A 22,657-nucleotide genomic window follows, 5' to 3' on the forward strand; every position below is an offset into this window, starting at 1 on the left:
CCTAATTTTTACAAATTCCTCCTCAATTCAGCCATCCTAAATACTTCAATCTGTTAATGGAGGTCTTTCCTAGTGAGTGTAAGCAGCTTAAAGGAGAACTTCCCAACAGTCTTCATAGAGAGATTTGTGTAAAACCGCCGCACACAAGCCAGAAAAATGCACACTTATGATGGGTACACAAGAAGAGACAAGAAAAATGCAAGGTGTATAACAAGGAAGCTGCATCCCAAAGCCAAAATTCTTAAAGCTAAATAATTATTTTAAATAAATTTCCATTTAAGCCTTATCTACATTTTACTGCCTAAAAAGGTATTTACAGAATTCTGCCAAAAAGAACAACCATCATTCACAAAGTTCCTTGCTAATTACATATTCAGTAATTAAACAGTTTGGCTTATTTGCTTGTGCTTCCAGCTATTAATAAGAGCATAGAATTGTCAGCTCTGCTAAAGGCATTTTACCAGGTTTACAAAAAAATTATTCAACAAAATTCAAAAACTTCCCCCCAAGTGCCTGAAAATAGCGACAAATTGCAGCAAATGCTGTCTAGGCCTGCTATGAGGGACGTTCTACTAACTGTAAAAATGCACTGCTGATGTGACTGTGGCTTGGTGAGGTCTATAAAACGGTCTTCCCTTAGTGTCCAATGGCCGGCAGAACAGCAGACATGTGCTCAAGCAGTGTACTACAGTTAAATAATGACACAGGGCAGGTCCTCACGTACGAGAGGCTCACATATTAATTAAGGCCAGAGTTGAACCAGAGTGTGTGCAGTCTATACACACAGACACACACACACACACACACACAGACACACACACACACACACACACACACACACACACACACACACACACACACACACACACACACACACACACACACACACACACACACACACACACACACACACACACACACACACACACACACACACACACACACACACACACACACACACACACACACACACACACACACACACACACACGTAGTTATTAACCCCTAAACTGAGGCTAACAGGACACAAAGTGACTACCGCTCACACCGTGTGACGTAACCACTCAGGACTCTCTCCAGCACAACACACAAACACAAATACAAACACTCTCACACACACACACACACACACAAAAAATCAGTCAGATACTGGCAGATTAAAACACTTCACACCGATTTACACAAACACAACCACAAAGGAGCTGCTTGAACAGATGAAACTGATATTTCTCATTTGAATACATAAATAAACGATCACATGTCGGTGTCTGTTTCTGTCAGTGACAGATGTAATACGCTTCCTACAGTGCAGTAACATCCGCACAATGCGCGCTCACTGACTTTCTGCTGTCTGTCTGAGAGAATCGAAAACAGCTTGACGCTCTTTTGAATTGGAAAGGATTTTGAAGCACACGGCACAGTGCATTGTTGCTGCAGATTCAGCTAAAATGGGGATGAATGACTGCGATGAAACGGGGAAGAGCTGACAGAAAGACCGGCACACAACACAGGGCAGCCCTGGAAGTGAGTGACATGGATGAAGGCTATGTTTTGAACATAAAATACCACAAAATGGGACGTCATTCCTGTTCAATGAGCTGTATAGTCCAGAAAAATAGTAGGAAACCTGGGCTGGAAACCTACAGTGCCTACGCAATAGATGGCGGGAGAAAATCCCAGGATAATCTGAGATGACAGTGCAGCCCATGCATCTGTGAAACAGGTATGGATGCTCAGTCAGAAGCCGATGACCCCCCACATACACACCCCGTGACAAAAGAAGCACATCAAAAGCATCTGAGTCATCGTGATTCATCTCCTGTGACTGCGTACAAATGAATATTAAAAACAGAATGAATGCCCAGGGTGACGATGAAGAGAGAAAGAGAGAGAGAGAGGGAGGGAGAGAGGGAGAGAGAGAGAGAGAGAGAGAGAGAGAGAGAGAGAGAGAGAGAGAGAGAGAGAGCTCTCTACTAGATGTGTTTCACAAGCCAAACAATGCTAGAACACAGAAGAGTACCTGTGTCACTCTGACATCTCCTGCAGGTGGTGGTTTCTGTAGGGTTCAAATTCAACATTTTACTCAAGGGGGCAAAGCAATATTAAGACAAGATAGTATTAGTAAGCAGAGTTGACATCATCAATGGGTGAGCTGATGTCCTGGTTGAATTGATGGGACTTAACGGGACCCTGGTTCTGGTCTGCTGTGCGACTTTCCATATTAGAGGAAGAAATTATCTCAAATCAGTGCATTCGCTGAAATATTCCAAGTGCTTGCACATTTGTCAGAAATTTCAAGCTGAGCAACTCGAAAGAGTTTTATACAAATTTTGGTCCATCACAATAATATAATTACTTATAAAATTAATACGTCAATATATTAAAAAGTATTAAACAGTATTTGATTATTTTGAATTTGATTCTAAAGTCCTAACATGACATTCAAAATCTACAAATCTAAATATGTCAAAAATACACCACAGAACATCTCATGACACACAATTTTAATTACAGTTATGATAAATATGCATAAATCTAGATGATGCTTCATATGACTAACACACTTGTCACTATATGAGGAAATGTCAAATTAGTCATATTAAACAAGCATATCGCTAATCAACCATGACTATTTTTTCCTATAGGCTCTGACTACCCTATATTAATAATGGAAATTATCTCTTGGACTTTAAAACAGGTCCTTATGAAAAGACAATTCAGGTGCAGATGGTTAGGAAGATAGAGGAAGCCAATCCTATACTGTACATGTGAGGCAATCTTAGCTGTTCATTCATATCCTTATTCACATAAGTTTTCTGTAAAAATACACACAAAAAAGTATCAATAGAACAATTTAAAATAACTGTTTTCTATTTAAATCTATTTTCAAATGTAATTTATTTAAAATGATGAATATTCAGCCTCATTACTCAACTCATATGATCATTCAGAAATACTTCTAATAGGCTGATGTTATACTCAAGAAACTTATCATTATAAATGTTGAAAACAGTTGTCTGCTTAATATTATTGTGGAAAGATCATACTTTATACTTTAATATCACTTTTAAAAAATGTAATGCATTTTTGCTGATTAAGTAATAATTTTAACTTTAACTTTAGTATTTAACTTAAAAAAAAAAACACTAGTGTATGTTTCTTGGAATTATTACAAATATATCAAATGAAATATATCAGCTTACAGTGATTTTACCCGTGACTATAAAATTGTGGCAATAGCAATACAATGCAAGATAACATTTTATAAATAGGTATACTTATTAATATTAATAATATAAATAATTCTGGAAGTAAATGTTCTCTAGACTACTGTAGACTGTTTATGGTTGCCAAGTAACTTAGTACATTAATATAGAAAGTGTTATCTGTATTTTACAATGTCTTTGAACGTAGCTCATCCAATCAGAATTTAAAATCCAAACTATTCTATCAATAACCTTTACAGTAATCAGACAGTTTATGGTTCGTTTTGTTTGCTGACACAGAGCCTACTTCTTTTGATGTTTACCTTGCATCCACTTTGTAACCATGGGCAACAGTAAATGTTTGAACTCAGAAAATTAATGAAATGCATTGGTAACACTTTAGAATAATGGTAATTAGTTAACATTTAGTTAATGTATTAACTAACATGAACTAACCATGAGCAGTACATTTGTTACTGTATTTGTTCATCTTTGTTAACGTTAGTTAATATAAATACAGCTGTTCATGGTTTGTTCATGTTAGTTCACAGTGCATTAACTAATGTTAACAAGATTTTAATAATGCATTAGTAAATGTTTAAATTAACATTAACAAAGATTAATAAACGCTTTATAAGTGCAATTCATTATTAGTTAATGTTAACTAGTGTAGTTAACTAATGACCATTATTCTAAAGTGTTACCAATGCATTTGCTAGTCGGCTTTTTGCACTCTGCTGAACAACAACTAGAGTCTTAAAGCTGTAAAATATAACCTGTGATTTATGTTATCATCTTAAAGGGCCATTCCCACAGAGCGCAAGTTCTAGATAATGTATTTTTTTTTAAAAGTTGAACTTATTTTAACCTGAGCGCCATGATTTTAGAATGCCACACCATGCACGAGACGCTGCCAAATACGCGAGTGCAGCAGTCAAACACCTCCATCTAGCACATTATTATTTCGAAAAACAATAGAAAAGTAGAGCACTGGAATAGAAAAATGTGTCCTAAGACCCACATCTTTTGTTAAAAAAGCCACATACTTAAAATGTAGCAATAAAGGACACGTTTAAAGTGGTCATGTGATGCCATTTTAAAAGTTCATTATTTTGTTTATTGGGTGTAATAGAGCAAGTTAACATGCTTTAATGCTCAAAAAAAAAAAATCCACATACTGTACATTATTGCAGTACCTCGATTTCCAGTCTGTCTGAAACGTGCTGATTTCTACAAAGCCCCTCCTTTCGAAAAGCTCAGTGCCCTGATTGGACAGCAGACCCAGTGCGTTGTGATTGGCCAAACACCTCAAGCATGTGTTTGAAATGTAACAGCCCTACCATTACCGCGAGCTTCAGCTTTCAAGGCTTTAAGCAATTGTAAACAAAGTTAATGTTGTCGGTTTTATCGTATCGGTTTCTGTCTAAGTTGGATTCCGAAAATATGGATGATCAAGCCGATCGATCGGAAAAAACTTTGCAAGCACGACTCGAGCAGAAAGTTTCACAGTGGTAAATAGTATTTGTATATAGCCAGTGTTGTACTCTTCAGGAACCTGTCCTCTGTATGCGTTGTGCACAAGCAAACTTTTGAGTTGTACAGCTTTATAAATAAATCTTAACCACTGATTCCTAACAAACAGATTTTGCTTTCGCATCCAAATACACAGCGTCTCCACGACATAACGACAACACTACAATTCACTGAAGTCTCGTCTTCTTTCTTTGCGTATGCCATTAGACCGGGTATTATATAATATTTCACATTGTGATGTAGATGTTTGAGGACATAATATCCGGACGTTGGCATTTTAGGCCGGTCCTAGATAGCTCATAGTCTCCAATAAAGGGATTATTCTTTGTAACTTTGCAGATCCTATCCATGCACAGATACATAAAAAACTAAAGGAAAAAGAAAACATTAAAAAGCATCAGTCCCCTTTCGACGATTCATTCTAAAAATCCCAATATACCTCTCAAAATACACTTTCTAAAAAACATGGAAATCAAAAGAGGCGTCTTATTATCTTAACCTCAAGAGAAATTTGAACTTGCGTAAAACATTTGTATGCCAAAGCATTAGCACAACATCTGCATGTTTAAATAAAGTAATTCCATCAAACACAAACGACACATGGGCAAAGAGCACCGAGCTATTAAAAGCTCCTCACCACCGAGGAGGAAGTTTCACACATGAACAGCAGGATCCTCATTACAGCAAACTGCTGTTTATTTCCCCATCAGCATGCACTCGGAGGCCGAGAGCTTTAACAAAACTTCACAGGAACCTGTAGACTTTGCTCCAGCAGTATATTATCCTTACGACGCTTTAACTGCCGCCCTGTAGCAGTTACTCGAAACAACTACTTACTATAAATATCTAGGGATTGTGCCCTGACGCAGACAGTGCTGTAGGAACGCAAGAGATGAAGCCAGCTTTCTAAATATACTAACAGCAGGGGCACGGCAAGCACACATCCCCCCACTTTCCGAAATTCCCACGTTCATTCCCCTTTCAAATCGCCTCTGCGGCCCGTAGAACAGAACCTCGAATGCAATGCAAAAAACGTCCCTCCTATCCTATGATTTACAACCCTGTAAAGAGCGAACATGCACTCGCCACCAACAGTAGCCGGTGAGGAGCAAGAGCTGCTCCATGAAACTGGCTGGAGCCAAGCTGTCGCCAGGCTCGCATCAAACCACTAAAGGACTGACAAAAACACTGTGCCTCAAGTAGGTCAGCTCTCCTCCTGGAGATAATCAAGCCTGCTCTGACCCTCCATGTGTGAGCATTTGTGTAGGAGAGAGGGAACTAGGTCAAAAGCAGTCAGTAGTTACAACTCTATCATGTGCAGGACTCTTTTACGAGTTAGTTCCTGCGCATACATACACCTGCCTGCAACTCGTCCGCATGCACTCGGGCTGTCACGTGACTTACCAACAGTCGAGATCCGCTCTCATCGCAGTCTTCTCATTGCACAGAAAAAATGGGATTTTACCAGCAGGCAAAGACGAACCCGTGAGAAATCTACGAGCTTTCTGTCTATCTCGGTCTGATTGTCTGGGGCTCTCTCTCTGTTTTCCCTCTCTTCGCCTGTCCAGCGACTGCACAATGCACATCAATTATTCAGCGGCGGTCTCTGGGTTTCCAGTGCAAAGCCAATCACAGATGGAGTTCTGTGCTAATGGGCTCCTGCTATACCTGGCTCCTTCTGCTCCAAGACGTAGCCCACGGGGAATCAGGTTAAGCTCTTCGAAAACTTCAGACGCACACACACACAATGACAGCCTGTAAACTGTCTGCAGTGCAAAACCACAAAATGAACAGGAAGCACCGTTGTGTTTCAAAAGGGTTAAAAAAGAAGCAAGAGAGAGAGAAAGAGAGAGGGACATGGGGGAAGGAAAAAAAAAGAAGGGAGACAGAGGAAGAAAGCAGCAAATGTACTCTCACCTCAGATTTATGGTGTTGTAAGTGACGTCCACATGCTTAAAGCCCTCGCTCATTTGGAACTGATGGAAGCCACACATTCACACACGCACACACACACACACACACACACACATACACACACACACGCATGCACGCGCACACGCTCACACACACCCATGCAATGCGACGGCCACTTTGCCAGAGGGCGGAAGGGGGGGAAAGCATGAGCGGCTCACATTTCAAATTTGCAAAGAGGGAGGCGGGGCCTATCACAGCAGATGGGCTGTATCTTGGCCTGTGACCAAATCATTCAGAGAAAGACTGAGAACAAACAACACGCTCGGATCAATTCAGTTAAAGCTGTGTTCACAGCCCCGCGATTACTGCTATCAAAGCGGGTGAATCCCGTCCATTGGAGAGTTAATCACATGACACCGATGTATAAATCCATCAGACCGTACACGCTAATTAAGCTCGTGGCTGGTGGGCGGCCCTCTTGAGTGTCATGTGAGGGTGAAATTAATGGAAACTGTGTTAGCTCTTAACGCTAAGTGCCTAACTTGACACTTGCTAACACTGTTAATTACACACATCTAAAAGTGTTGAATATCAGAAAGAGATCCAGCACTTCCCCAGGCTGTCAATAGTGTGCGTCCATTAATGAATTAATACATAGCTGTTCTACAGTCCTTGAATTAGCGTTGCCTAATCTGCTAATAAAAATGCTGTATCAACAGCAGGATTTTTCTTGACGCTGCAAAAAAAAGAAGCACTGTAATAAATTCCACTGACATCAAATTAGCAATAATTCATTAAAAGCTCCAACATATCGTTGCCGCAAAGACTTACAATGTAGCAAGAAGCATCAAGACCTCAGCGTGCACGTCATCTCCACGGCCGGCATTGAAGTGCTGCGTGTGACAGATACCTTTAATATCAAGCTACAAGGGGATGAAATAACTCAGAGAAAATGAGAGATGTCAAGGCTACGGGCTACATGAAAAAGGAGGTGAAGAGCTAAAGCTGGCTCAAACAGGAACTCGAGCTTCCTTTAACTTTTACTGCAAAGCAGTGAGTCATAACCCTCCACCAACACAAACACATCACTCCAGCCATTCTCTCTAGCTGTGAACTTCACAAATGAGCAATTTTGTGATAAATACCCAGATTTTTTAATATAAAAATCCACTATAATAAAGCACCATCGCTGCAGATTATGAGCTACAATAAAAAAATCTGCTTGCTTCCGTAAGAACAGAAAGTCTATAGCAAATCTGGAGCATCTAGAAGGAACGGAACTGTTGCTGAGTGATTACATCAGAAGGAAAGAAAAGAATATATTGAAAATGTATTCAAGCAGAGTCCAAAATTAACTTTTTTTATCTCATCTGACAATGGTAGACTTTTTTTTTTACTGGTCATAAATATGGTAACACTTTAGTTTAGGGTCCAATTCTCACTATTAACTAGTTGCTTATTAGCATGCATATTACTAGGATATTGGCTTTAATAAAGCACATATTACTGCCTTATTCTTCATGATCATATTTGACATCCCTTAATCCTATCCAATACCTACATTTAACAACTACCTTGCTAACTATTAATAAGCAGTAATTAGGAGTTTATTGAAGCAAAAGTCGTAATTAATAGTTAGTTGACAGTAATAATTGGATTGTAAATTAAAGTGTGACATCCAGTTTTTTACAATTCTTAATGTTACCGTTCAACTGACAAGTAACTGTTCTACTTAAATAGCCAAAGCCAACATTCATTCACATTTGTTGGTTGGCGATTGTTAATTCTGGACCCTGGATATGAGCGCACATATAAAGGCCACTGTGACCCAGAAATGATCTATCTTTTCATGTCGCAAGCTCAAAGACACGTCTGAAGATATCTGAAGTATAAAGTGAGAACTGTAAGCAGACAGAGGTAGGCAGGGTTTGCGGTATTTCAAACCAACGGGGAGGTCCCGGGCTTGAGTTTCTTGTGTATTTGCGCTCGCGTCTTCTCTGTAAACCATGTGTGTACATGACATGTGAATTACGACTGGGTGCTGGAAAGCGATCCGTCACCCTCGACATGGCGGATTGGTTGCTCTCCTGACGTGCCTTCCAGCTGGGCTGATTTACAAGCTGCTGACAGACTTCCTATGTAGAGCAGGAACATTCCTCACCATTGCGTTGAGAGATTTGTTTCACCCTACAGTGACCAATATAATATTTTTACCCATCCGCTACTCAGAGAAGAGACATGTGTCAGCTTTACTTTGATAAGCAGCTGCATCAAACAACTATATCTCTAAATAAAAAAACCAACAATACATAGGCCATAAACTTGAATATGGTGAAAGGTCTCTCACCTTTATGTTGAGTGTATAAACTTTCTAACTCATTTTAGTCACAAAACTATGTGACTAAACTTGTATAAATGAAAAGATATCTGAAAGATTTTTTTTTTAGATTCTATGATGAAAAGAACAGCCTATATCTATCTATCTATCTATCTATCTATCTATCTATCTATCTATCTATCTATCTATCTATCTATCTATCTATCTATCTATCTATCTATCTATCTATCTATCTATCTATCTATCTATCTATCTATCTATCTATCTATCTATCTATCTATCTATCTATCTATCTATCTATCTATCTATCTATCTATCTATCTATCTATCTATCTATCATTTTTGTCTTGTTATAAGTGATGCAAACTCTGAAATTCTTCTTCTGCGCGTCGTGCCAAATCTGCTCAATCACAGACTTTAAAAACCCTTAAATTGAGACACACCTTGCAATTATCTTGTCGCAACATCTCATTCTGAACAATGGCACACTATCTCCGCTCCTGTGTGCAGGAACAACGCGATGAGAAGTCGCCTTTTTTTTATCAGGAAAGTGTTTAAATAATAGCAGGCCTTTGAATAGGGGTATGCGAGTCAGAAACATGTCCTAATAGACAAACACATTAGCTGTCAGTCTCTCAACTAACCTGCTCTCGATTAAATATCAGCATGACACATACAGAGGGAAGAACTCGATTTTGATCTAAGCGAGGGGACTGTTGTGTGACTGACAGCACTGTTGAAATACTATCAAAAGCAATTGTGATGCTGTGTATAATTAACATATGCTCAAAAGTGTCTCAGACAAGGTATTTAACGTTTCTTGGTACAGACACAACTGTGAGGGAGATTTTAGACTAAATTATCTTATTGGACTGGCAGTGGGGTGCCAAACAAAGCCTGGTTAAAAAGTCTGTCAGTAGCATGTAAGCAGAGAAGATCAGACTAAATAAGAACGCACACACAAACATAGATGCAAACACACCGTGGACGGATAATTCCCATAATCACAGATTAATACTGCCAGATAATCCCGCTGACAGAGGTCAGCACTCACAAACCAGCACGTACTGACAGACTAGACTTCATTCACACACACCGCATCTCTGACACATTCCTGTAGATAGGATGGCGATAATGACAAACATGCTTTCATCACTTTGCATTGATTATATCTGTGCCAGTGCATTGAAAAAAATAATTTCTCAATTAGTATGTTTGTATTGTTTTCCAGTATAAATACATAGAGTAAATATATTTACAACAAGATACATTTACTTTACTAAAGCATTATCAAAATAATTTTGATAAAAAGGTTTACACTTCAAACAAGAAACTAATTTTAAATGGGGTAATATATATTTATATAATATAGTATCATGTAAATATATTATATTATACAATTACACTATATCACACTATTATCCTATAATAGTATATATACAGTGAGGAAAATAAGTATTTGAACACCCTGCTATTTTGCAAGTTCTCCCACTTAGAAATCATGGAGGGGTCTGAAATTGTCATCGTAGGTGCATGTCCACTGTGAGAGACATAAAAAATCCAGAAATCACAATGTATGATTTTTTTATCTATTTATTGGTATGATACAGCTGCAAATAAGTATTTGAAAACCTGAGAAAATCAATGTTAATATTTGGTACAGTAGCCTTTGTTTGCAATAACAGAGGTCAAACGTTTCCTGTAGTTTTTCACCAGGTTTGCACACACTGCAGGAGGGATTTTGGCCCACTCCTCCACACAGATCTTTATCTAGATCAGTCAGGTTTCTGGCCTGTCGCTGAGAAACACGGAGTTTGAGCTCCCTCCAAAGATTCTATATTGGGTTTAGGTCTGGAGACTGGCTAGGCCACACCAGAACCTTGATATGCTTCTTACAGAGCCACTCCTTGGTTATCCTGGCTGTGTGCTTCGGGTCATTGTCATGTTGGAAGACCCAGCCTCGACCCATCTTCAATGCTCTAACTGAGGGAAGGAGGTTGTTCCCCAAAATCTCGCAATACATGGCCCCGGTCATCCTCTCCTTAATACAGTGCAGTCGCCCTGTCCCATGTGCAGAAAAACACCCCCAAAGCATGATGCTACCACCCCAATGCTTCACAGTAGGGATGGTGTTCTTGGGATGGTACTCATCATTCTTCTTCCTCCAAACACGTTTAGTGGAATTATGAACAAAAAGTTCTATTTTGGTCTCATCTGACCACATGACTTTCTCCCATGACTCCTCTGGATCATCCAAATGGTCATTGGCAAACTTAAGACGGGCCTGGACATGTGCTGGTTTAAGCAGGGGAACCTTCCGTGCCATGCATGATTTCAAACCATGACGTCTTAGTTTATTACCAACAGTAACCTTGGAAACGGTGGTCCCAGCTCTTTTCAGTTCATTGACCAGCTCCTCCCGTGTAGTTCTGGGCTGATTTCTCACCTTTCTTAGGATCATTGAGACCTCACGAGGTGAGATCTTGCATGGAGCCCCAGTTCGAGGGAGATTGACAGTCATGTTTAGCTTCTTCCATTTTCTAATGATTGCTCCAACAGTGGACCTTTTTTCACCAAGCTGCTTGGCAATTTCCCCGTAGCCCTTTCCAGCCTTGTGGAGGTGTACAATTTTGTCTCTAGTGTCTTTGGACAGCTCTTTGGTCTTGGCCATGTTAGTAGTTGGATTCTTACTGATTGTATGGGGTGGACAGGTGTCTTTATGCAGCTAACGACCTCAAACAGGTGCATCTAATTTAGGATAATAAATGGAGGGGAGGTGGACATTTAAAATAAGACTAACAGGTCTTTGAGGGTCAGAATTCTAGCTGATAGACAGGTGTTCAAATACTTATTTGCAGCTGTATCATACAAATAAATAGTTACAAAAATCATACATTGTGATTTCTGGATTTTAAAAAAAATATTATGTCTCTCACAGTAGACATGCACCTACGATGACAATTTCAGACCCCTCCATGATTTCTAAGTGGGAAAACTTGCAAAATAGCAGGGTGTTCAAATACTTATTTTCCTCACTGTATGTATTATTCATGTTTCATATATCATATTTTACAATTCATATGCAATTATGTTTTGTAACTTTGTACATATTTAATTCATATTTATTAGTATGTCAATGAATATATGTAATTATTAATGTAATTAAAAATATATTTTGTTTCTTATTTTACCCACTTTTGCTTTAAGGAAATTCGTATTTTTACTGGAAAACAAGACCAATATATACCGATTAAGATTTGTTTTGCAGTGATGATAAATGTGTTCTCATTAACTTTGTCAATGAAAACAACAACAACAACAACAAAAAACAACGCTTCAAGCATCTAACGAGGTTCAAGTGTGTTTGATTTGCCAAAACCACATATTGAAAAACAAAGGAATCCAATTGATCATTTTATAGCACTATAAAAGTTTAAATGTAACATTAAAAAGAACTTAAAGCATAAATATATGAATTACATTTATCTTACAAGACATCTTTTGGCGTTTATCCATTACAGGTACTTAACATTCTTTTACGAGAAGCAAATAAAAGCGTAATTCTGAGTGCAAGTGGATGACTTTTGGCCATCCTCACAGGCAAGTGTCAGCTGCATTGTATATCACAGAGACAGCAAAACATGACGGATTCATCCTGCAGCCGGTGACTGCCTCTCCACGGCCGCCTGATTGTGCATTGATCGTGTAATGTGGGAGTGTCTCGCTTCTCTCAGGCTCTGAGCGCGCCAGACACACTGAACTCCGGTGTGTGGTGTCGGGTGGCCGCCCCTCTGTCGCCATCCTGCCTGTCACTGGGTTTTCGCTGGGGCTGCACTTTCTCGACAAAGCCCTGACCCGACGTGCATATCTCTACTATCTCTTTTTTCTATTAGTTCTTTCTGTGTGTGTTTGCGTGAAGGATGTAGACCGATAAAGAGAGAAAGAGTATGTGGCATCAAGGAGGACAGAAAACAAGAGTGACCGAGAGGGTGTTTATGAGACCGAGCTCTGCCACTGCCGTCTGCGAGTCTGGGGCGGCAGACGCCCTTATGATAGAGGTAAGATGGATGCCCCCATGATGCACAGAGAGAGAGGAGGTCTGAGTCATATCTGCTTCCAGCCATTTCTTTATCACCAGCTGCTCTGAATGCAACCACTGCTATATACAGTCTCCGCTTGAATCGAAATATCTGAGAAATCACTGTAAATGATAAATATTTCAGACATCACTCTGAAATATTTATTTCTTATGCCACATGAGTGTTATTAACAGAAATACTGCCACAATCACAGCTGTTCAAGGTAAAAATACACGTCTTAATCAGTATTTTTGTCCCATTTTCAAAGTACAAATCACTATCAACCAGTGAGTAAATTAATTAAAAAGTAAAATAAATAAATATAAATTATTAATATAATAAAAAATTAAAATACAATAAAATAAAATGAAATACAGTTTAAACACGTTTTCCAGCATAACTAAATCTACTTAAAGTTTTTGTTCATTTAATTGAAATAAAGCTGAAATAAAATAAAATATAAATATTAAATGAAAAACTTTAAACTTGAAAAAAATCGTATCAAGTTGAAGTACTAAAATTACTAAAACTATAACTAAAATAAATTAAACCTACATAGAAATGTTACAATTGACAAAAAATAGACAAATTTACTAAAACTTAATCAAGAAAATATAAGAATAAAAGCTATTTAAAAATATTAATAAATACTGTAATAGTATATATAATTGGTATTAGACAAACAGTTTCTTTCGACTATAGACAAAAATATTGATTAATAAAATGATTGTGCAGTTATCTAAAAGGAGGAACAGAAAGAACAAACACCCAGACACATTTTTTTGAAGGCCCAAAGTGTCCTACAGTAACCATGGTTCAAATGGACAGTTTATCTTCATTCTGAAAAGCGAGCCGTGTCAGGCCTTTCTCAAATAAAGTACACTCACACACCTCAACCTCAGCATTTGCCGGCCATCTATCTCTGTTTGGCTGATGCCCGTCCGCAATTCACTTTGACAAATGTACAAGAACAGGACACTCAGCTTTGGCTGAGAAGGTCAGGATTTCAAACAGAGCTGATTACAAAGCGATGCTGCTCTGCTGATGGATGATTGTTGGAAAGTGAACTCTGGCGGCTTATCAGTGAATTATTCGGGGGTGGTTCTGGCATGCCGAGAGCTCCACGTGTAAAATCGGCAGGAAAAGACAACCTCTGGACGTTAAATCGCCTCATGACATCTCGAGGAGATGGGTGAGTGTTGGACAAAGGAAAGTGAAAGGATGCTAATGCATGGCCGTGCGCTGTGACTGCATAATGCCGCAATTAAAAGATTTCCTGTCACATTGCTAAATGAGAAATGTGAATTCATTACAGGCAGAGTGTCTTTGGGTTTTATTAGCAATGATGAGTGAGAAGAAACGGTGCATGAGAAGAGAGGGTCTCACCTGCCGACTTTGGAGTGAACTTGTCGCGGTTTGCCGCACACACGGCCAGGAGCCGATAGCCGAGGTCCAAGTCGAAACCTTGCTGCGCTGCCACACGGCTTACGACCTGTGAAGAGAGAACACGAGCGTTAAAACGGGTCTTTGTGTTCTCATGTGGGTTCGTCTGCATGTGTGTGTCCATTATTTGCATTCACAAGAGAGGTGCAAACGCATAGTTCTCTGCTTAAAGACTGAAGGAAAATCAAGCCGAAATGTCCTAAACACACTCTTTAACATTAAGGCTATTGAATTTTTCAATAGTCTACATGAGCTATGTGCAATTAAGCTTCCTTGAAATTCTACCCCAGACTCCCATGAGAGACGCGAGAACCAGCGGTATACTCGCATCACCCGGCTACCACCCCCCTCTTCCTTGTACACCAAATATCTCTCCAAAAACTACTCATAAAAGAGCAATTTCCCTTTTTTAGAGCAATCATATCAAATATTTATATATGTGCATGAATAATGTATTCAAAGATAAAACAGCCACCTCCACTGATGCAGAATAGTGTTAAGACTGTGTTGATATTTGCAGGGCACGATTGATGAGCTTTCCCCAGAGATCAGTGTGACTGGTGCGCAGACGTCTCTGTTTGTTCTCTGAATACCCTTATCCGCAGAGACCACAGCCCGCACTTGGCCCCTTGAACTCGCAAACTCCAGCTTCTTTCAAAGCATCTTGTGATCTTTCGCGGAACAATTCAAAGGCGTGTATTCGTGTAAATAAAACTCTAAAGCCACATGTAAGACAGACTCGGTAGGTGACAATGATACCACACAGAATACATAACCGAGGCTTTAACTGTGGAATCTCTTAAAGGGACGGTTCACCCCAAAATGAATATTCAGTCATCATTTACTTACCCTCATATTGTACCAAACCTGCATGACTTACTTTCTACCACAGAACACAAAATGAAAAAGCCAGAGTGTCTAAGCTACTCTATTCCATGCAATGAAAGTGAATGATGACCAGGTTGCCATCAAGCTTCAGAAATGACAAATACCCACATGAAAATTTGTCCATATGGTGACTGTTTATTCCAAGTCTTCTCAAATAATACAATATCTTTGTGGGAGGAACCAGGGACTAAGGCGATATTCTAAGGCGATTAAGGATGATTCTAAGAACCCTATATGAAGTTGAACACCAACCACCCACTTGGATGCCCTAATAATAACCTCATTGGTGAAAGCTAGTGGGGAGATCCTGCCAATATGCCCACCTCGAGATGCTGCCATGTGGTGTTAAAACTATGAATAATGGCAAAAACAAACTAATTAATTAATGTACAATGAATATGATTTTAGTCTTTTGGAGATTTACTGCCCGAGTCACCTTTTACTTTCATTATTTGAAAAACAGCAGTGTGAACATTCAGCCGAAAAGCTCATTCGCAGAAGAAAAAAAAAAAAAAGTCATACAGGTTTGGTGCAAGATAAGTAATCTATTTTTGGTAAACTATTCTTTTAGAAAGAAACAGCAGAGACAGGCTGACAATGAGATTCCAAGAAAAAAAAAAGAAAGAATAAAAAACCTTGTTACACTGGTTAAGGTGCCTATTTTCAGCTAAGTTATGTATTTAAATATTGCTCTGAATAACATTCAATTTGAAGAATTTCACTATTTCGTCTCCCCTTTCACTCTCTATTATTCAATCCATCAGAAATTACACAACCAATATAGAACGAGAGGCATTCAACCTTTTGTAATATCTGCTGTAAAATCTGAACAAGGCTGCACATGATCTTTAATGACTCATGTATCACACTGCTGCAGCTGTGCGCTGCATTTATCCACTTACTAACCTTCTCAATTCTTAACACTCGACGCTTGACATGCAATTTATGTTTCACATCGGGTGCAAACGTGACTTCTTACTCATAAATTGTCATACATCTGCTACCAAGGTGGTGCAACAAAAACGACAAATCAAACCTGCGCTGACAGATCTCTATTTGTGATTTAATGGTCAAATAATGGCTTAATGGGATTCTAGAATGGCATCTATGAAACTGAAAACCTAGAGACGTTTTTGTCCTCCAGTTTTTGGGGATTTTTTGGACAGACAGCGCCGTTGCACTCTTGCCAAACTTAATTTCCTTTCTGCAGCAGCCAGGCGTTCTGCCATGTGGGCTGGTATAGATTCCACTGGCGTTTAGAAATGCATCCTCTCATAAGCCTTTTGACATAATCTCTCTTCTGAGAATGCAGGCCTAAAATATTAAGTGATTCAACAGAAGAAGAAAAAAATTTGAATCACTGAGCCACGCAAATGACCTCGGTTACAGTTTTGCTAAAGGGCAGAGTGCACACAAACAGTGACACACAATATAATGTACAAGAAAACGATGGCTGTTTATTTCTTTTCAGAGCGAGGCCCATAGCACTGCATATATGCAGGGGTTCACAAGAAAAGACAGTGGAACAGCCGAGATAGTTGTCATCTCTAAAGCTACTGACAGTTTGGAGATGTCATTTATCATTTGGCTGAGTGCTGATATTGTGCAGCTGGAAGACAATGGAAGAACAGCTCCATATGTAGGTCTGCGGAGAGCGGAGAGCTACCTGCTGCCTGAGGGGAAATGTGTAAGACATGTCCACATCTGTCAGCCAACATTCTTATCTCCCCAGTTCTTTCATCTCTCCACCATCCTCACCGCTACATCCTCACCTGGGGAGAAGAACCTCTCCGCTGCTCTCTGAGGGACCGCACCGCATCAGACAAATTAATTACAATATACAGAGCGCAAACATACTACACATCCTTTCGGAATGAGCGCATGTGGTGTGAAGACTGTGTCTGAGGACACACTGTCATGTACACACGTGACATTAACTACAGAGAGGGAGGCTGAACCAAACTCAGGCTGTCAGAGCTGTGCAATAGCAAGGAGGTCTGGAAGAGCAGGAGAAAGCTGTCTGTTAACATTCTCATTCATCTCAAAAGGCAGTAGCCCGGCTGGCGCAGAAAGCCCTGGAAGTTTGTGATGCAGCCAGGTTGTTTTGATTGCTAATGCCATGTGACTAATCAAAAAATTACGTCATGGAAATGCCAAACAAGTGACTATCCTGAGCTGTGTAATAAAACAGAATGTACACTTCCGGTCAAAAGTTTGGAATAATTACGATTATTTTATGTTTTTGAAAGAAGTCTCAGTAAGGCTGCATTTATTTGATCAAAAATAGAGTAAAACAGTAATATTGTGAACTATTGTTACAATTTAAAATAATTGTTTTTTATTTGAATTAATTTAAAATGGAATTTATTGCTGTGATGGCAAATCTGAAGTCTTCAATCAGTAATTTCATGGAATATTAAATATGGGTTTTACAGGGCAGACCTGTATTTAAAGAATAATAAATATATTGTTGTTGGTAAAAAGTTGCCAGTTTCTATCGTCCAGTGTATGAATATTATAAGGTTATTTTGTCACCCAACAATCTGGGTCTGATAGTGATTTTTTAAATTTACATTTTAATTATGATTATGTTAATATAACTAAATTTATATCATTTTAAGACTAACTGGGAGCCATGTGGAAGTTTGCTGTGGCCCTGGTTGAGAACCAGTGATCTAACTAAGATATATAATGGCAGCCGTTTAAGAAAAAAAATAATTCAGATCACAGAGTGAGAGTGAAATAAGTCCAGTGGAAATCAATGGAAAATGTCTGTAAACCCATGAAAAGCACCTGGATTGGAGGCCTGAATCAGACTGAAGGTGCTGGTGCTGGTCATGGAGAATGTGGGACAGGGGACTACTTTTCAACCTACTGTATTTTCTGCACCACCAAACAGAATTAAATTAGAAAAAAAGACTAGTGGCTTACTTTTATTTTATTGAGATAGAAATTATTTTAACATCAAAAAGATTTAACATCACATAAATACCCAATATACATATACATACATACACACACACACACACACACAATATATGTGCGTGTAGTGTGCTGTGTATAATTATTATGTATATATAAATACACACACAGGCATGTATATATTTAAGAAAAAAATTATCTTTTTATTTGTAAAAATTATATTTATATATAAGGGAAAAATGTATCACATCCAAAATAAAAGTTTCTGTTTACATAATATATGTGTGTGTACTGTGTATAATTATTATGTATATATAAATACACAAACATGCATGTATATATATTTAAGAAAAATATGCATTATATACTGTATATATATTTTATTTATCTTATAAATAAATATAATTTTTTTAAATAAAAATATAAACATTTTCTTAAATATATACATGCATGTGTGATTCACAATTCGTGATTAAACAATTTCATAAATTGACATCATTTCATTATATATAATATATAAAGGCTGTCAATTTATGAAATTGTTTAATCACGATCATCATACTCTTGGTGTGTGATTAATCGCGATTAAAATTAAGATTAAAATTTGTAAAATGAAGCATTCAGCATTTATCTCATTAAACACATTCATTTTGTTATCATTTGCTATATCCAGCAAAGTAAACAATCAGAAAACTGTATTTTCTGCAAGCTTCAAGGATCATTGGAGACTCCAAAAGGACACCAAATAACCAAATATAAGGAGTCCATATTATTATATTATATAATAAATTTATACACACCTAAGCACTCTTGAAAAAAACATTACAGAAAAAAAACGTTACAGAATTCACAGTGTATAGTATGTGTACCGAACAGAACACGGAGACGCGGAAAACTACCAAATCAACCGCTTTGACCGCATAAACCTACGATTACTAAACACAACAATGTACACAAGCCAAATAAAACATTATCCTTCCTGAGTGTGTATGGAAACAGCGCAAATGTACTGAAATGTGTCTGTACATGAATGCAGCGTGCGATCAGGGATCGAGAGCGCGCACATACATGGTTTGTTCTTTGTGCCAGACTCTCACGTGCTTACTGTACGGCATAAACATTGCGCTCTTCAGAAACAATCAGAATACAACAGAGCTCGTGTTTTAAAGCAAAGCACACACTGCAATGAATAATTCACTAAAAACGCAATGAGAGTCTCTATTCTCTCTTATATGTCTGATGTAATCAGTCTGGCCTTCTTTACATTAGCGCTGTTTTGGACTTTTTTAATGAATTTGATTCCTGGATCACTGAAAACTTTCCCAGAGTTTAACAGCTTAAAATGTCCTGATCACAAACAGAGAAGCAGAATCGAGTTAAAGAGTTAGAATGGATATTTCCTCCTACCATGGTTACAGGTGCTCCCGACTTCTATGATCGTTTAACTGCATGACGAAAATGACGTTAATGACACAGCTTCACGTGCTTCTGTAATTTAGTTAAATTGCGTAAAATTTTTTTATTAATGGTGACAGCCCTAATATATATATATATATATATATATATATATATATATATATATATATATATATATATATATATATATATATATATATATATATATATATATATATATATATATATATATATATATATATATATATATATATATATATATATATATATTAGGGCTGTCACCATTAATAAAAAATTTTTACGCAATTTAACTAAATTATAGAAGCACGTGAAGCTGTGTCATTAACGTCATTTTTCGTATATATATATATATATATCAGAAGTTACAGGAGGGAAGATAAGAAACAGAGAGAGATGAGTGGGTGGGCAGTGGGTCACATGAAGCGTGACTGTTGCTTTAACCTTCGTCACTGGCCCCTGACATGAGGACAAGACTTGAGCAGCTGCTGGCTTACCGTCAAGCATCCCATAAGGCTTTGCTCAAAGGGCCGCTGAAAGGCTCGTGGGTCTCCGCACCAGTCCAGCAGCTCTGTGGCCGCCGTCTGGAAATTGGCCGGATTCTGTAAGTGCTGTTCGAAAAGAAGAAAACAAATAGTGCATGGTTAATATATTTACATTTTTAACCATAAAAATTCAGCAAGACACACGTTACCATGTAAATATCATAATATTCTGTTTACACAGAGAAAACTACACATGTAGGAATTCAAGGATGAGCATCAGGAAAATGATGATTTCCACAAAATGATGATTTAGAAAACCATAAAACAATTTTTCTCTGAAATGGAATCCTCATGTAATTCTAAACATGTACAATGGAAGTCAATAGTAACCAAAACTGACCGGTTAATAACATTTTCAAAAATATTTTGTGTTCCACAGAAGATACTTGAGTAAATGATGACAATTTTCATGTAATTATCTTTTGAATTTTTTTAATAAAAATATGAGCTTCATATTTTTAAATATAGTATGTTTTTCAGTCAGCCAAGTGCTCCAGCTCCCCCTGCCCTTTGACTTGGTGCATTTGCACAGCCCTGCAAGAACCCAGCCGGTAACCCAAGGCCTCCTGGTCTGAACGCAGCTGTGCATTCTGGGACAGATCCACTCTTCTGACAAAGAGCTCAGTGTGCTTCAAGGCCTCCTCACACACCGCAGTACGTCCTAATCCAGACTCTTCATCATCTTTTGTCCACTAAGATGTAATAGATCTGCACCTCTGAAAGCCATAGTCAAGCAGGCCGGCCAATAAGGCGAGCACAAGAGGGGGGGCTTTGTGGCAGAATTGAATGAGAAAAGGCTTATTCTCCTTTCCCTACGATTTTTTTATTTATTGAGCGCCGAGGTTGTTTATCCTCCCCTCAGGACTGCCCTCCCCCCACCCAAACTCTCCAGCGACTGGTGGCGCACAAGACATGACAAGAAATTTAAACAAACGAGCAATCTGTACACCCTCTTCAGAGCCTTTGCACGTTTAATGCTCCGGCAATGTTTGGCCGCTCTGAGGAGGAGACTGCGCACTTTGAAGACCATTATACTACGACGGACACCTCCTCTTCCCCGGCTTGCAGCGAGGAAGCGGCATTGTCTTCCAAGGGCGGCAGAGGTCGCCATTTGAATGAGCGGCTTTGGTGTGTGTGTGTGTGTGTGTTGACAAAGAGCTCATCTGACAAAGAGCCAATGTCTACTGCCGCAGAACCCTGCTGAGTAAATCCTGCACAGCATAAGGGATATGCGGGTAGCGAACGTTCCCCCTCTCACCAAAAAAATAATACATTAAAAAAATCTCCATTTTGAGAAAGGCAATTCTTTGTTTAAGCGAACATTCTGATGTCTGGGCCTAACCGCACGATTACCACACAGGAACGAGAGGAGGGTATGCAAAGCTCGCTGTTATGATGGTGGGCACTCAGAGCAGTGTGTCAGCAATGAAAGGTTTTTGGCAGGATCACAACACAGGTGTTAACATAACAGTGGCCAAATCTCAGCACTCCACCTTTCCCCTGCCAAGCACACGGTGTCCAAACAGGACCTCTCCACCTCAGGGCAGCTCTGTGTGTTGTGAACAGTCACTCCAGAGGCATTAAATCATGTTGCCTGACCATGTTGTCTGGACATCTACACTTCTGATCATCAATACTGCAAATCACTGTATATAAATATAATATAATGTATAATGGAAGATTCTTGCTATTTTCTTGCTGTTTTCTCAATCCAGTTACAGTAACTACGATGCAAAAAGTAAGCATTACAATATTTACATATGACGTTAACATACAACATCCACATACATGGAAAACCTGGATTTTTTTTTTAAACGTAGTATTTCCAGGACTGGAAAAGTAAAAAGTAAAAAAAAATAAAAAAATAAAAACTGATGACATCTTTAAAAAAAAAAATCTTTTTTATTTCTATGAATATACCTTTTTTCTAGAAACGCTTCCCTAAAACATTGAAATCACAATACAATTTCTAGAAAAAAAATTATTATCCAGCTTTGCCTAGCTTTCCGGTTTTGCAAAAAAAAACTAAAAACATATTATATATACATAAGATGTACAGAATGACTCTAAATTTACTCAATTTTATTTACTAAATTAAGCAATTAAAGGTAATTCTATGGAAATAAATCTACCAATTACTCGACCACATTCAATATTTCACTCAGACAAAAGACGGGAAAAAAAAGGTCAGGATCTTGAAATCTTAAGGGCAATTGCTCTCATCAACTAATCTGTCAGAGGAAATCCCAGAGCACGAGCTCATTTCATCAGTCCTACACGGGACATGGACCATGAATAACTGCCTCCTCCAGCATCAGAATACTCTTTAGCAAATTTGTATTCATGTTCCATGTG

At 38.4% G+C, this 22,657-nt stretch overlaps 1 protein-coding gene across 5 annotated transcripts in view; it reads right to left on the reverse strand.

The window, feature by feature from the left end:
* zmiz1a (zinc finger, MIZ-type containing 1a) overlaps positions 1-22,657 on the reverse strand; it is a 154,973-nt gene that overhangs the window by 17,223 nt on the left and 115,093 nt on the right. For 2 of the 5 annotated variants that reach the window (XM_079842058.1, XM_079842057.1), the window contains exons 5-7: positions 20,255-20,368; positions 14,457-14,562; positions 2,021-2,056 (exon numbers count right to left, since the gene is read on the reverse strand). In XM_079842058.1, coding sequence (XP_079698184.1) covers positions 2,021-2,056; positions 14,457-14,562; positions 20,255-20,368 — 256 coding nt within the window. Of the gene's footprint in view, positions 1-2,020; positions 2,057-6,656; positions 6,819-14,456; positions 14,563-20,254; positions 20,369-22,657 lie in introns of those variants that run through there. The other 3 variants (XM_079842059.1, XM_079842060.1, XM_079842062.1) reach the window with 2 other exon arrangements.

The sequence above is a fragment of the Gobio gobio genome (genome assembly GCF_949357685.1).
Source record: "Gobio gobio genome assembly, chromosome: 18".
In the NCBI taxonomy this organism is placed as follows: Eukaryota; Metazoa; Chordata; class Actinopteri; order Cypriniformes; family Gobionidae; genus Gobio; species Gobio gobio.